Source organism: Pipistrellus kuhlii, unplaced genomic scaffold, assembly GCF_014108245.1.
Source record: "Pipistrellus kuhlii isolate mPipKuh1 unplaced genomic scaffold, mPipKuh1.p scaffold_m20_p_2, whole genome shotgun sequence".
In the NCBI taxonomy this organism is placed as follows: Eukaryota; Metazoa; Chordata; class Mammalia; order Chiroptera; family Vespertilionidae; genus Pipistrellus; species Pipistrellus kuhlii.
Genome location: NW_023425515.1, coordinates 183,729,291 through 183,744,311, shown reverse-complemented (window position 1 = coordinate 183,744,311; position 15,021 = coordinate 183,729,291). Strand labels below are relative to the sequence as shown.

Here is a 15,021-nt window from a genome sequence, read left to right as displayed (position 1 = left end):
AAAGACTTTTTCGAAAAATACCTCCTTTTTTGGCTGCACTGAAGGGGAACAAGACTCACCTACTCATCTATACCTTGGTCCAGGCTAGATATTCTAGGGCCAGGTGTGGAGCAGCCCAACGAGGGTTCAGACTGGATTGTCAGCTCCTTCCTGCTTTGGGCAGGGACCTGACAGCCTGTCTGGCGGGCTTGGAAGTGGACTTGAAGTCTCCAGCCAGCAGGGGGTGGTGGGCAGAGCTGCCGTTTCCAGCTGTGGCGTTGTCAGCTCTAGCAGTGTGATTCCAGCCTTTCTCACCCTCTCCCCTACAGAAAGCTGCCTACAGTGTATAGGTCCCCAGCAGAGCAACAGAGTGGAGCTTAGCTCAGCCAGAGACAGTCAGTGATGTTTTGTGGGGAAAGGGTGGGCTCAAGGCACCGAGGCCTGTTGGCCCAGGAAGTACTGGGTCTAGGCCAGCATGGGGTGAGTGAAATGGAGAGAGGTGTGTGCGACTGGCGGAGGGGCCTAGTGACACACACACACACACACACACACACACACACACACACACACACACACTGGCCACCATAGGCAAGTCTCTGCCGTGAGCCTTGGTCTCCTTATCTGTAAAGTGAGGATAAACCGTACACCTGCCTCTCAGTTGGCTTATCCAACAGCATATATTCATGCCCCATTATTTGCTTGTGTCTCTGACATGGGATAAAGCTGGTGGTGGTATTCAGTGTGGGCCTGGCCCTCTGGTGATAGGTGCTCAGTAAACGGTAGCTATGCTGCATATCAACGATCAGCGCAGTTTCCCCGAGGGGCCTGGTCCTTTCAGGGAGGCCATATCCCTCTCCCCAGTAGAAGCTCCCAGGAGGCTGCAGTTTCTGATGCTGCAGCAAAGTCCAGGCACCTAAGTAGGTGAGGGTAGAGGGTTAACCTCAGAGGAGATGCTCCCTCGTCAAAAGCTGAGGAAAGTGGAATTAGGCTGGCATGAAGAAGTCGGGATGCAGGAGTAGGGCCTTGCCTGCTCTCCCAGTGGTTGCTGGGTTGTGTGAAGGAGTTACTGGTCCAGGACCAGTCTGTGCCAAAGTTGGTTCTGATCCCCTCCTGTCCTCTTGGCACCATCTCCCCATTTAGCTATCTCTGGGCCTCTGTTTCTTCTCCTGGACCCCTTTGCCTTCTCGGTTGTGGGGTCCCCACCTGGGGGGACAGGTAGTTGCTGATGGGAGTAGAGTCTGGCCCTGCTCCAGGGTTGTACATAGCCTGTTCCCTTGCTGGACCGTGAACCCGTGGAGGGCAGGGTCCAGGTCCGAATTGCCTCTGGGCTCCCGTGTCCAACATGGAGCCTGTAATCCTTGGGTTCTAACCAGAGGGCTCAGGCCCTTCTGGCCTCAATTACTGGGCTGGTCAAGGCAACACAAGCCTGAGTTGGCCCTTCTCCCTCACAGGTGGCATGGGTGGGGGTAGGGGTGGGTACTGAATTAGAGTATATGGCTCCTTGTGTCCAGCTTCCTCTTCCTGGCTGGCCCAAGGCTTGGGAACAGTGGCTGCCTTTCTGGGGCAGTCAGGGCGCCTGGCCAGAGTATGCCTGTCGGGCATGGTCAGCTCTTCAGCAAGCCTCGGTCCTCCTCTTAACCCAGAGAAGGCCCCGGGTTATTGGTGTTGTTCTTGGCGGACCACCGGGCCCCTCAGCAAACAGGCAGGCGAGTGTGCACCCGGCCTGGGCCTGTTTGTGTTGGCCTCGCCAGGCGGGGGATTAGCTCAGCTGGGCTGCTAATTGCCTCCGAAGTGCCGGCCGGGATGCTGACAAGGGCTGGGCCTCTAGGCCCCTCCTTCCCAGCAGGCACTATGCCAGGCTAGGGGGCCTGGCCCAGGAGGGCCCCTTTTCTCCCCTGTCAGCGCCTGCTTGGCCTAGACCCTTGAGATGCGGGCAGGGGGTCACTAGGGCTGGCGGCTCAGGAAGGAGTGGGGGGAGATGCTTATGAAGTCATCGCCTGGGCCAGGCCACACTCCCCCCCCAACCCCCCACATCCCTTAGACATCCCCTCATACCCCCCTTCTTGAGTCAGACGCCTTCTCCTGAAGCTCAGCACTTTCTCCTCTTACTAGGAAGCTGCTGGGCTCTTCTGCCCAGATGCCCTCCGGCTCCTCAGTGCCTTCCTCCCTTCTCATGCCTTTCTCTCCCTCTGTGCCTGTGTCTGTGCTCCCACCCTCTGCTGCTTCCTCACTCCATTTCTCAGCCTGTCTTACTTAGCTCCTCTCAGTTGCCTAGACCCTATACTTCCTTTTATACCTTGCTGCGATCTCTGGCCCTTCCTTGGCCCAAGATCTGCCTTGAACCTGGTCTTGGGTCTTCCTAGACTTCCCTTGGACCATTGGCTGCCAAGAAGGGGCTGAGAAGGAGGTCTGCTTTATCACCTAGGCCCCAGACCTCAGCCCCCAGACCCCAGCTGTCAAAGATGGATCTGCATGTAGTCTCTGAGCTGACCCACCCCACCTGGCAGTTCTGAAAGCCATCGTCTTTCCAGGCGGAGCCTGGCCCCACTGCATATGCTTCCTACAGCTCTGGCTCCCACTCCACTTCTGACTGGGCCCTCCTTGTCCCCTGATCCCTGTCCTAGCCCTGCTTCTTGCCCATTGGACCTCGGTCCAGCTTCTCTTCTTGGTGCCAGGGGCAGCTTTGCCATTGCCTTGCTTTCTGCTGCCTGGGTATCCCACCCTGGGATTCTCTGTCCCTGTTTCCAGCCTAGGATCTCTGCCCCGAGATATCTGTCTGCTTTTGATTTCTAGGATGAGGCCAAAGGAGGACCACAGCCTTGAGGTACCTGCCTTCAACTCTTACCCAATTCCCCATTGTCTCTGCCTTCCTCGTTCTGGCCCCTCCATCTTAGAGCTATTTTAACCGCCTCCTGCACTCCTGGAAAGAGGATAATAGTAATATGTCCAATAATAGTTGCCATTTGTTAAGCTTTATAAGTGTTATTTTATTTAACATCCCCAGTGAATAGGTTCTGTTATTATTTAGCCCCATTTGGAACTGGGGCAAAGGGGTAGCACTATATTATTAATGAAGAAAGTGAGTCCCAGTGAGAGACATGAGTTGTCCAAGGTTCCATATAGTGAAGGGATGGCAGCCCCTGTCCGTCTGATTGCAAGGCTTGGCTCCTTTTCACAGTTCTAAACAGTGGTTGGATGGACACCTTCATTTCCTCGCTCTGCCATCGTGGACTCAATTACCAGTCTCTCCTGCGTGCGCTCCCCCCCCTCCCGCCCAACCTGGACCCTGATTTGAGGAAAGAGTGTTCTTTTCTATCCATCTGTCGTCTAGATCCCATCCCTTCCCTCCGACATTATTCCCCAGCTTCCTGAAAGTACTTTGCATCAGCCCTCTACTATCTCACCAAACCGTTGGAAAGCCGATCAGTTCCTAGCCGGGGGTGAATTGGCTGCAGTGGGGTGGTGTGTGGGGCGACAGGCCTGCCCACCCTGGTGAGGATGGGGATTTCACTGGAGTGAGGTGTCCCCATCAGCCGTGACTTGAGTTATAGGGCATTTTCTATCCAGACGCCTCATTTTGGCTCGGCTCCAATCATGGCGTTTACTTCGAGCCACAGGCTTTGAACTTCTGTGTCCTTGACAGGAACTAAGTTCTTGTCCATTGGTCCCCTGTCTCCATTGGCACCCACTTCACTAGAACCTTCTCTGGCATTGTGTTAGTCCTTCTCCTCATCACGCTCAAGAAGCTGACCCTGGCTCAGAGAGATGCAGATATGGCTTCTGTGTTAAAAGCGACGTGCAGAGAGCCTGCCGGTGGGTGCCACCAACCCAGTTATTCAGGTGGAAAGAGGGCAAACCGGTGCCCATTTCTAGAGATTGCTACCCTTTGCTTTTCCCTTTCCTTTCCCAAGTCTCTCTTCTCCCTCTTCTACAAAAAAGTCACTACCACAATTGCAAGATAAAGAAATAATCGTTTTATCGTGCATCAGACTATTTCATGGGGATGTCACAACGGCAAGGAGCCTCGTATAAAAATCGGAGGATGGGACGGGGCAGCCGAGGGGCAGCAGCATCCAGAGCCAGGGCCTCTCCAGCCCGAGGCCGAGGAGGACATCCCCTTTGCCTGTGGCAAGATTAGTGGAGAAGGTTTTGGGCAGGACTTGGACCCTCTGGCCAGCTTCCAGAGTGGGTGGGCTGTCAGGCCTGTGCTGGCTCTTCCTCCCTCGGGGACAGTTTGGAGAAGGGTGTGTCCGAGGAAGCTCCATTTGCCTGTGGCTGAGGCTCCCTTTGGTGTCTGCGGGGCTGGTGGTGGTGGTGGTAGGCCTGGGAAGAGGTTACACCCTTCAGAACCCCAGCTTTGAGGAGCCCCTGGCAGGCAGGAAGGTGAAGCCAGTGAATAGGCACAGACCCTCTCCCTCCTTCCTGGGGGCAGTGCCTATCACCAGCATTCAGCCTGGACTTACTGTTCCCCTGGCACTGGAGAGAGGACTTGGGGGTGGGGGAGAGTGGCTCAGCCCTATGTGTGGAAGGGGAGGGGTCCCTGTGGCTCCCTTTGTCTGGGTCTGCCTCTGCCAGTGAGGGATGGTATTTTCCCTGGCGCTGAGCATCTGGCTGCCCAGAGCCCGCCCGAGGAGCAGCGAGCCCCGCTGGGCAGCTGTGGGCACAACACAGTCGGCTCAGCTTTCATCCACATCAGAGCCTGCCCGCCCCAAGATTATCCCCACATTCGAATGTGGCTCCAGCATCTCACTTGGTTTTGGCCTCCTCAGATGGACACTGAGCAGAGAGCTTGGCTGGAGGCCAGGAGTGTTGACTTCTTCGCGAGGGAGCCGACACCAGGAGGCACAAACCACAGGCCTGGAGAGCTTCTATAGGCCAGAGCCTGCATTCTGGATCTGGGACTTTGATTTAAGCGTTGAACCTTGGAGCCAAGAGCTTGGGTCTGAGGACCTCCAAAGGGGATCCCAGAGCTCAAGACCTCAGACCAGAAGCCTAGAGGGAAGCGGGGGAAGCCTGGAGCGTGGGCTGGCAGCGAGTCCCTTTGGTGGTTGGGAGCCCACCCCAGAGGCAGGTGGGTCAGGCCAGGTCTTGCTGTGTGCTTGTCTTGCTCACAGAAGTTTGGACTGGTCTCCTGATGGTGTGGCTGCTGGTGCTGTCCGGGGTCCCCAGGGGCAGGGTGCCTTCCCGCTGTCTGCCTTGTCCCTCAGAGCTCTGCCCTCAGGAACTGTGGGGGCTCTCGCTCAGCCCGTGGTCTGTGCCTTCAACTGCCTCACGGCCCCCTCTTCCTCCAGCAGAGCCCCCTTCCCAAGGCTCAGACCCAGGAAGACCTGCTGGTTCTGGGCCTTCAGGAGCCCTGAGGAGCCTTGGCTGGAGGGTTCTCGTGGCTCTGCCTCTGCATCTTGCTCGCTCTGGGACCCTCTGGGCATTGCCCCCTCTGCTACAAAGTGAGCATCCCTGTCTTCTCCATCATCCAGTGAGATGGCCCAGGATAGGGCCTAGCACGTAGTATTTACTCAGTAAATTTGGGTGCGTGAGTTGGTTGGGAGTGGGCTTTCTTACACGGCCCTTTCCTCTGTGTGTGTGAGCCATTTCCGTTCTTAGTCTCACAGAAGCAGCTCTGTGAGGAGGAGGCTCCCATGGGGCGTCACTGCAGAGGCCCCGCTGGGATCGCCGGTCCAGGCCGGCCGGCTGCACTCCTGCCTGGAAGGGACCAGGGAGGGGGGTTTCCCTCTCTGAGTGGGAGGCCAGGCAGGCTGGGCTCTGGGGTGGGACTGCCCTCACCTCACCTGCTCCTCCTGCCTGGAAGGTCCTACAGAGGTTGAACCTCCAGCTGCTCATGGAGGGCTGAAATGAACCCTCTGCTCCCGGCCTGGTATCTGCCCATTCCCTTTCCAGTGGCCTTGAGAGGACAAGGCCACCAGGATGATGCTGCCAGGGGTCCGCGTGCATGTGTGGGGGCGCAACTTCCAGCAAAATGGCACTGAATCCCCCCACCACAGGGCCACCCCTTTCCTTAGATGGCAGGGTTAGGAGGCACGTGGCTGCAACGCTCCTGCTACCCACTTGGAGTCTACAAGTAGAAAAACGGACGCAGATAACAGCCGAGCGGCCGGCAGCAGCCACGCGCGGACAGCCGGAAGTGCGAGCAAGGCCCCTTTGGTCAGTGGCAGCCACGGAGGCCCGGGCTTCAGGGAGACCCCGGTGGGTGCCCTTGGGGTCGCCTGCCTGGTTTCGGTAATAAATAACATGAGGACCCAAAAACCAAACCAAAACAAAAAATAGAACCAGTATCTTTTGGGGCGGGTGGTGGGGGACTGTTTAAATTACGGGCCTTCCCCGGGCCGCGCGGCGGTGCTGGGCGCGGGCGGGCGGGCGGGCGGGCGGCAGTCACCGGCACGTGTGCAGCTCCACCAGCCGCTGGCACTGCCGGCACTTGACGAAGCAGCACCAGTGGAACTTGCAGCTGCAGCGCTCGGCCAGCTCCACCTGTGCCGTGTGGAAGCCGCGGCCGCAGCACAGCAGCTCACAGCCGTCGATGGCCTTGGAGGTCTTGTTGCAGGTGCGGCCCCGCGTGCCCAGCACCCCGCTGCGCACGTCCTGCTCGCAGAAGTCCGGGCTGGGCTCCAGGTACACCAGGTCCTCGTCGGTGTGCGGCTTGAACTGCGCGTTGCGCGGCACCAGCGCCCGGGAGGAGCCCACGCGGCGCGGCTCCACCTCCGTGGCGCCGTCGAACTTCTCCTTCAGCGCGTGGCCCACCTGGCGGAAGGGCGGCACGGCGCGCCAGCAGGTCTTCACCTCGCAGGAGCCCGACACCCCGTGGCACTTGCATTCCACCCGCATGTGCGTCAGGATGGCCTGCGGGGGGCCAGCAGGGGAGAGAGCAGAGACAGATGTCAGGGGAGGCTGAGGAGGGGTCGGAGGAGGCAAGGCTGCAGAAGCGGAGAAAGACGCATTGCCGGGCTCCCTCTGTATTAAGCACCTACTGTGTGTGTGTGTGTGTGTGTGGTGGGCTGGTAAGCTGTGCTGGGGACAGTTAAATAATATACTGGCCCTGCTCTTGGGGCACTTACAGTTTCAGGGGAGAGACATTTTATTTTATTTTTTAAAATATGTTTTCATTGATTTTTAGGGAGAGAGCCCCCTACTGGGGATTGAGCCTCCTGCATGCCCCCTACTGGGGGTTGAGCCTGAAACCTGGGCATGTGCCCTGACCGTGCCCTGACTGGGAATCTTTATGGGTTGATGCTCACACCGGCCAGGCAAGGGAGAGACATTTTAAAGGCCAGTGTCATATGAAACAGCAAGTGGCAGGTGGCATGATGGGGAAGAACACACTTGCATTGAATCTGCACAGGAACCTTGAGTAGGTATTGGGAAGGCAAGGGTATCTGAGAGAAGCAATGACCTTTGCTATGACACAGGATTCAAATCCTAGCGTGCTATGTGTTAGGGGTGTGCGTGTGGCAGAGGGATGGGACACACTCCTGTGCACATCAATACATGGTGGGATGTGTGTGCTGTGCAGGGGGCCACTCTCTGCTCCTGCTCCTCTGCCTTCCCGGGAAGGCCTGGGCTGGTGAGAGCCTGAACAGATGTTTTCTGGGTGGCATGTGGGTGGGAGAGTGCTTCAGGGACCTTCCTGAGTTCGCCCCTGCCCCAGGGTGATGGGGGGCAGAAGAAGTGCCAGCTACCTTCCTGCCGGCCTCGTTGTTGTGGAGGTTCATGAGGGCCCGGCTGGACGAGGCCCCCTTGCTCCTCTCCCGCACGTCCACGAACGACTGTGAGAAGGCCACGCCGTAGGCGATGTTGTCTGAGCATCCCGACCACTGGAAGCCTGGGGCGTGGGGCAGATGGGGCCACGTGAGTGCCGGCCGGGCCCCTGCTCTCCCACTCACGCCTCCCCACCTCCCGCACTCACCCTGGGGGCTGACCCCGTGCACTGTCCGGTCACAGCCGCACTTTTCCAGCTCCCCGCTGCTGCACGCCCGCGTCACCGCGAAGGCCACACCTGCCGAAGAGATGGCGTACACGAAGGCCGCCTCCCGAGTCCCTGTGGGCGGCAGAGGGAGGGCAGGCTGGGTCCCGGGGCTCCTCCCCACACCCTCCTTTTCAGAGGGGGAGGGTATTTGGGACCTGAACGCCGGAGGCCCTGGAGAGATCCACCTTCCTTGGGCCAGGAGGGACACTGCTGGCCATCATTCTCACCCCGCGGATGCTGAGGACACTGGCGGCATCCAGCATCCTGACCGGTGCTGAGTATGTCGGCCTCACAGCGCCTGTGAGGTCAGCACTGCCACCGTCGCCATCCCGCAGAGAGATCAGTCAACTTGTCCCTGGTCACACGGTACCCGGCTGAGCAGGCAGACAGACCAGCGTCATCGCTGTTAGCGTCTGTGGGGTTACTGCCCTCACAACCCCTGCAGAAGGCTAGCAGTGTTCACATCGTCATCTTCGACAGAGGCTCAGAGAGGAGAACTGACTTACCCAGGCGACAGGGCTGTGACATGGCAGGCTCCCTCTAAGACCAGAGTTCTCCCAGTGCCTATTGCCCAGCTCTGAGGCGTCCCCTGTCGCAGGGTACTGCCCGAGCCCTTCCTGCTCAGGCTGCGCTCGTCCCTGACTTCCTCTTGCTTCCTTATCTCTAAGGGTAAATTGTAACCACAGTGGCCGCTACTCCACCTGGGGCCCAGCCCATGAGGACAGGCCCTCCTCCCACTGACCCTTTATCTGTGCCCATTTCACAGAGGGCACAGTGTAGGTTTGGGAGGGGAGAGATTTGGTCCTAGCACCAAATCTAGGGGGGAAGTGACAGGAGCAGGACTCAGACGCAGTCCGTCTGCCTCCGGGCCCGTCTTTCCCTTCCGCCCAGAATTTCTCAGAGTTCTATTTTGGTGCCTGCCCTCGCCCCCTGCCTGAATGGGTGTTTTTATCCTCCTAGGAACTGTGCCTCGGGGTGTAGCTTCTGTGGAGCCTCTTTCTGGGGTGTGGGTGGTGGGAGGGAGTGTGCCTGTGTGTGTAGTACAAGTGTGGTGCGTGTGTGCATGGCTGGCCGAGAGTGTGACCAGACAGGCCCAGCTCCTCTCCTGGGCCCTGTGAGGGCCTCTGTGTGCCCGTGACTGTCCTTCTGTCTCTCGCTGGAGCGTCTGTGTCCGCAGGAGTGGAGGGGGCAGGTTTTGGCCCCGTGGTTGGCAATTACCTCTGCGACACCCAGGCCTGCGCGCTCGGCTGCCCTGGGGAGCAGTCGCCGTGGTCAGACGGAAACAATCACCTCCTCTGTGCCCGTGTCTGTGGACGGGCAGCAGAAAAAGCTGAGCTGGGGTGGGGGCAGCTCAGGCCCTGGTGGCTCAGCCCCTGAACTGGGGATACGGCCCACCACCCGCTCTCCACTGCCCGCCCTCTGCCCTGCCCTGGCCAGTTTGGGCCGGCATCAGGGGCCTTGGCTGGGGCCACCGGGGCCTCGACAGCCCGAGATAGAATCCTCTCCAAGTTAATCGAGGTTAATAGCAGGATCATGTTGGTTGGTTTTGTGCTGTGGCCGCCCAAAGAGAGACGACTTTAGTTTCTGGTATTTCTGGTATTTCCAGGCCTGAACCAGCACAATTCTTTGCCCCACAGACGGGGGGGAGGAGGGAGAGCAGGAGATAGGGCCATGGGCCCCAGCTCTGGCCCCCTGTGGTCCTCTCTCTCCCTTGCTTCTCCGGGCTCTCAGGCAGCCTGGGCCCACCCAGCTCTGGCCTCACCGCTTCCCTTGAGCGCTGCTGGCCCTGGGGTGCAGGGCGCCCGGAAAGGCTGCTCCGGGAGACCTCTGCCTCATCCCCCAAACCAATACCCATCTGTCAGCCAGGACTCTGGGCCCCCTTGCTCTAGCTTCGGGACAAAGATGCTCTGGTTTTCTCGCTTGGGAGTGGGCCTGACGGAAGAGATTCCGGAAGGAAGATAGATTCTGGAATCCAAAGAGCTGAAGCTTAGAGGACGCGTACTCTGTGCTGGGCACTTAGCACTTGACATAATTTGTATACTCTTCACAACATCTCTATGAAGAAATCCCCAGTTTCCTCATTGTACAGCCGAGGAAACTGAGGCACTGAGCGGTGAAGCAACTTGTCCAACAAGACCCAGCTGGGACGTGGCGGAACCGAAGCCTGCAGTCAGGCAGGGCTCCAGCGCTTTCAACCTTGATGCTATCCTGCCTCTGGGCGGAGCCCCTGGGAATAAACACCAGCCGCTCTCGCCCGGCCTCGTGGCTCAGCGGCTCAGCATCAACCTGTGAACCAGGAAGTCATGGTTCGATTCCCGGTCAGGGCACATGCCCAGGTTGCCAGCTCCATCCCCAGTGGGGGCCCTGCAGGAGGGAGGCAGCCTCTCATCATTGATCTCTCTATCTCCCTCTCCCTTCTTCTCTGAACTCAATAAAAACATATTAAAAACAACAAGAACAAGAGAACACCAGCCACGTTCTTACCACCTCCCCGCTTCTCAGCACCGGAAGCCAAGAAGGACTTCCCTAGGTCTACCCTTCAGTCTCACGTGCTGTAGGACAAGCCCGGTTCCTTTCCTGGGTTCTTACTGGCGGTGGTGAGCCACTGGCCCCTGTGCTCAGCCCAGGAGGCCCCAGAGGCCTGGAGACCGTGGCCATGCCCCAGTGCCCCTAACGCCGGTGGCAGTGGCTCCTCCAGCTTTTTCTCCCAGCCCATTGCCTCTATTGCTGCGGCCCTCTCGGCTCTGTCTCTTTGTGGGCGCCAGGCTGGAGCCTTGCTGACTAGCGGGCACTTGGTAGCGACTGCTGAGAGAGGAAACGGATTGCAGGGCCTGCGAGTGCAGCAGCAGGGAGCTCCCAGCCACGTGGTAGATAACTGCTGCCTGGGAGGGCTGGCCTGTCCCAGCTGCGGGGAGAGACAGGCCTGGCTTTGTCCTCTGGGGACAGCAGCGCCGGCCCAGGGTAAGGCAGGACTCTCCCAGGTGCCAGCAGCCGCCCTGCAACCGCCTGCCTCTCCCATAGAGCCATCTGCCACCCCACACCCAACTCCTTTCTTCCTGCTTTTGCTCCTTCCCAGGGCACCTCCTCTGCCACTGCCACTGCCACTGGTCTAACTGCCGTGTGCCCTCCGGTCCCGCCTCAGCGCCATCTTCCCCAGGTGCTGGGTGCCTGGGGCTGGGAGTTCAGAGCTGCCTGGTGGATCCAGCAGTAGCTTCCCGATTCTGAGGGGCCTTTGCATAGGCTGTCTACGGCTCACAACCGCCTTAGCAACCAGCTCTGCTCTCCAGAGGAAAAAGGGAGGCCCAGTGGCCCGTCTGGGGTCCCCCAGCCAGTCCGTGGCCCAGAGGGAATTGGAACAAGACCCGTTTGACTCAAGGCCTGTGTTCTTCTGAGCACATCCCCTGCGATGCCTCTCCCAGGTGTTGGGAGGAAGTGCATGCTGGCGGGAAGGAGGGTCTGGAGGAGAAGCAGACGAGGCTGAGTTGGTCTGGAAAGGAAGCCTTGGGCATGGTGACCCCCCGGCACCAGGTGTCCTGGTGGAAGTGCCATTCCCAGCAGAGCTCACATGTGCCCAAAGCAGACTCAGTGGTGGTCCGAGGGAGTGGGCAGGACTGGCACTGGTCTCAGAAAGACAGTCCTAGCGTTCTCCACTCTCTCCTTGTCCCTGCTCCAGCCTGCCTTTCCAGTTCCCTGCTCTCTCTTTACTAAAAATAAATATAAATATTTTAAATTGATTTTATTTTATTTATTTTTTTTTTTTTTATTGATTTTGTACAGAGAAGAAGGGAGAGAGATAGAGAGTTAGAAACATCGATGAGAGAGAGTCATCAATCAGCTGCCTCTTGCACACCCCCTACTGGGGATATGCCCGCAACCAAGGTACATGCCCTTGACCGGAATTGAACCCGGGACCCTTCAGTCCCCAAGCCGACGCTCTATCCATTGAGCCAAACCGGTCTCGGCTTAAATTGATTTTAGAGAGGAAGGGAGAGGGAGAGAGATAGAAACATCAATGATGGGAGAGAATCAATTGATTGGCTGCCTTCCCCATACCCCCACCTGGGAAGTAAGGCTGTAGACCCAGGCATGTGCCCTGACCAGAAATCAAACTGTGACTTCCTGGTTTATAGGTCAACGTTCAACCACTGAACCACACTGGCCAGGGTCTTTTGCTTTCTTATCTGCAAAAACTCACTTTTTCTTGAAATCAACCTGTGTCTGAATCCTGACTCTATCACCTCCAGGAAGCCTCTTACAGGGGGAAGCGGAGAGGCCTCGGGGCTGGACAAGGCGTGTTGACACTCTTCCTATGGGGTGACCTTCCTCTCTGAGCCTCGTACCCCAATTGGAACTGGGAAATCCTGCTGCCCTCAGGCAGACCCTGCACGTCTCCCGCACTTCCCGCCCGCAGGCATTGCCCTCCCTGGCCTGCCTGTGCAATCAGGACTGGGTCACAGAATGTTTTATCTTCCACGTGTCCCGTGGGTTTGTCTGGCCTCTGCAGCCAGGCTAGGACCAGGCTGTTCCTCATACTTTTCCTCCAGCCCCCAGCCCCCCGCCCCCAGCACAGGCTGGGCACAGAGCAGGCCCCTCACAGACGGGGTGGGGTGGGAAAGTGGCGATCGCTCACCAGGCAGGCCTGAGATCGAGTCCTGGCACTGCCACTCCCTGACGTGAGCCGAGGCTCTCTGCCCATAGCACAGGGCTGCTGACAGCACTGACTCGGCAGCTGGCTCTGGAAATCCAGGCAGGTAAAGTGGGACTGTGCTCCGTCTAGTAGCTGGCTCAGAGTGAGCGCTCAGGACACAGTAGCTATTGCGAGGCTATTGGTGGGTGATTGGTGCTACTTTACTCCTTTGCCAACAGTGTCGGTGGGGCACCGGGAGGCCAGTCAGCTGACGTGCCTTTGCCTTCGGGCAGAGACCCTTCCTTCCTGCTGCCGCCTCACCCGCCGCCGTCACCGACCACCTGCTGTGAGCTGGGCCCGTGCCAGCCCTGGGGCCCCCGGAGGTGAGTTCAGCCTCCGGGAACTCCCAGGGGCAGGACGTCCCAGAGATTATCTGATGGCACCGAAGGCTGGCCGGAGAGGCCACCAGGGGAAGGCACGTTCTCACCCTCCAGGGCCAACGTCATGCAAGTATTGAGGACAAATATGAGAATACGGGTTTCAGTGAGTCACCGCCCTGGACTGAAAAGCATTTACTTCCTTCTTTCTTTTTTTAAAAAAGCTTTTTTTTTTTTTTTTTTTGTAATATATTTTTATTGATTTCAGAGAGAAAGGAGAGGGAGACACAGAGAGAGAGACAGAGACAGAAACATCAAAAGTGAGAGAGAGGGAATCATAGATTGGCTGCCTCCTGCACACCCCCTACAGGGGATTGAGCCCACAACCTAGGGAATCGAACCCAGGACCCTTCAGTCCGCAGGCCGATGCTCTATCCACCGAGCCAAACTGGCTAGGGAAGCATTCACTTCCTAAATCCAGCCTGAGGCTACAGCCAGTAAGGTGTCTTAGATCAGTGGTCGGCAAAAGGCGGCTCGAGAGCCACATGTGGCTCTTTGGACCGTTGAGTGTTCTATCGCCTCTTTTTCAAAACAGACTCGCCCAGGCCAAAAACCGACTTCTGCGCACCGGCCACGAAGTTCCAATCTGCGGGCGAGCACGTGGTATTTTGTGGAAGAGCCACACTCAAGGGGCCAAAGCATGTGGCTTGCGAGCTGCGGCTTGCCGACCCCTGTCCTAGGATGCTAGACATGTGGGGATGGAGAGATGGTCCTGATTTTGAATCTTCTCTTTGCGAGGGCCGGGGCACCAAATCCCCTCCCAGCCACGGCAGCCGGAGCCTGAGGGACCGCAGGGCTTGCTGAGTCCCTTTTTCAGGACAGGAACGCGGTGATGGCCACAGAGAGAGAGATGCAGAGAGGCAGGGAGGCCGGGGCTGTCTGCCGGTGGAGGGGAGCCGGAGAAGGGCAGTCTGTGCGCCTTTCCTGCCCGCTCTGCCCTGCTCAGGGCAACCTCCAGCCCTCACAGACTCCCCCTCCCATTCAGTCAGCGAGTATCCTCAGTTCCCTGCGCTGCAGGCGCTGCTCTGGGCACCAGGACGAAGCAGTGACTAAAACACGGAGGCCATCCCGCACCTGGCCCTTAATGCCCGCTCAGCCAAGAACTGCCAATTCCTGCCCCATTCCTGGCTTCCCCAGACGCCAATTTTACCACATTTCCAGCCTAGAACCTACCGTTTGGCCCTAACTTACACACTGTCCTCACCAGGCATCATCATTCCACCATCTATCTGTCTTGTCCCAGGAGGATGGAAGCAGGGGGGCCGCTGCTGCTGGGGGTGGGAAGCCTCAGGCAGTAAGGAGCCCGGGAGCCCTCCAGGGGAGTCATCTCGCTGAGTCCGGGCGGGAGGCCCAGGAGGTTGGTTTGGGATTGTCCTGTCTTACATGGTGCAGGACCATGAGGCCTGGGGCCGGAACCCCTTTCTCAGCCATGAAACGGGAACGAGACTGCACGCTCAGTCAGTGCGATGCGATGCGGACAGCATGCAGGAGGCCCTCCGCCCTGGGGCTCCTGGCCCCGGGGGCCACCTGTCAGCGGTGGCCTCTCCTGGGCCTGAGGTCACGACCCCAGCCAGGCAGCTCATGAATGCGGTCCTGGCCGAGCCCCCCAGTCCCCAGAGCTGGGGCCGGCTGCCGCCGCCGCAGCCAAAAACGACAGCAGCTGGTGATGACGGACGGCTGCTCAGGGTGAGGGTCTCCGCTGAGTGCTGCCATGCATGACGTCATCGAATCTTCTCGACGACCCGTGAGGTCAGCACACCTGCCGGGCTCGCTGACAGGTGAGGATGCCGGGGCCGGAGGAGTGAGGTCACTGCCCGAGGTCATGCCTGCCATGCGCTCCCTCAGCTGCCTCACCCGCCCTCACCCTCTGTGAGCAGCACCGAGCCCTCGGAGGGACACGTCAGGAGGCTTTCCCAAGAGGAGGTTTACTCAGGAAGAAAATGAAAGGCACAAAGGTGAGGAGAGGGATGGAAGGCAGACAGACTCCCGCAGACACGGCG

General features: G+C 58.7%; 1 protein-coding gene across 2 annotated transcripts in view; it reads right to left on the bottom strand.

The window, feature by feature from the left end:
* Positions 1 to 3,930: 3,930 nt before the first annotated feature.
* Positions 3,931 to 15,021, bottom strand: part of WNT4 (Wnt family member 4) — a 30,162-nt gene continuing 19,071 nt past the window's right edge. The window contains exons 3-5 of one of the 2 annotated variants that reach the window (XM_036445809.2): positions 7,898 to 8,029; positions 7,671 to 7,813; positions 3,931 to 6,834 (exon numbers count right to left, since the gene is read on the bottom strand). In XM_036445809.2, coding sequence (XP_036301702.1) covers positions 6,367 to 6,834; positions 7,671 to 7,813; positions 7,898 to 8,029 — 743 coding nt within the window. In that variant the 3' untranslated portion in view covers positions 3,931 to 6,366. The remainder of the gene's footprint in view (positions 6,835 to 7,670; positions 7,814 to 7,897; positions 8,030 to 15,021) is intronic. The other variant, XM_036445810.2, reaches the window with a different exon arrangement.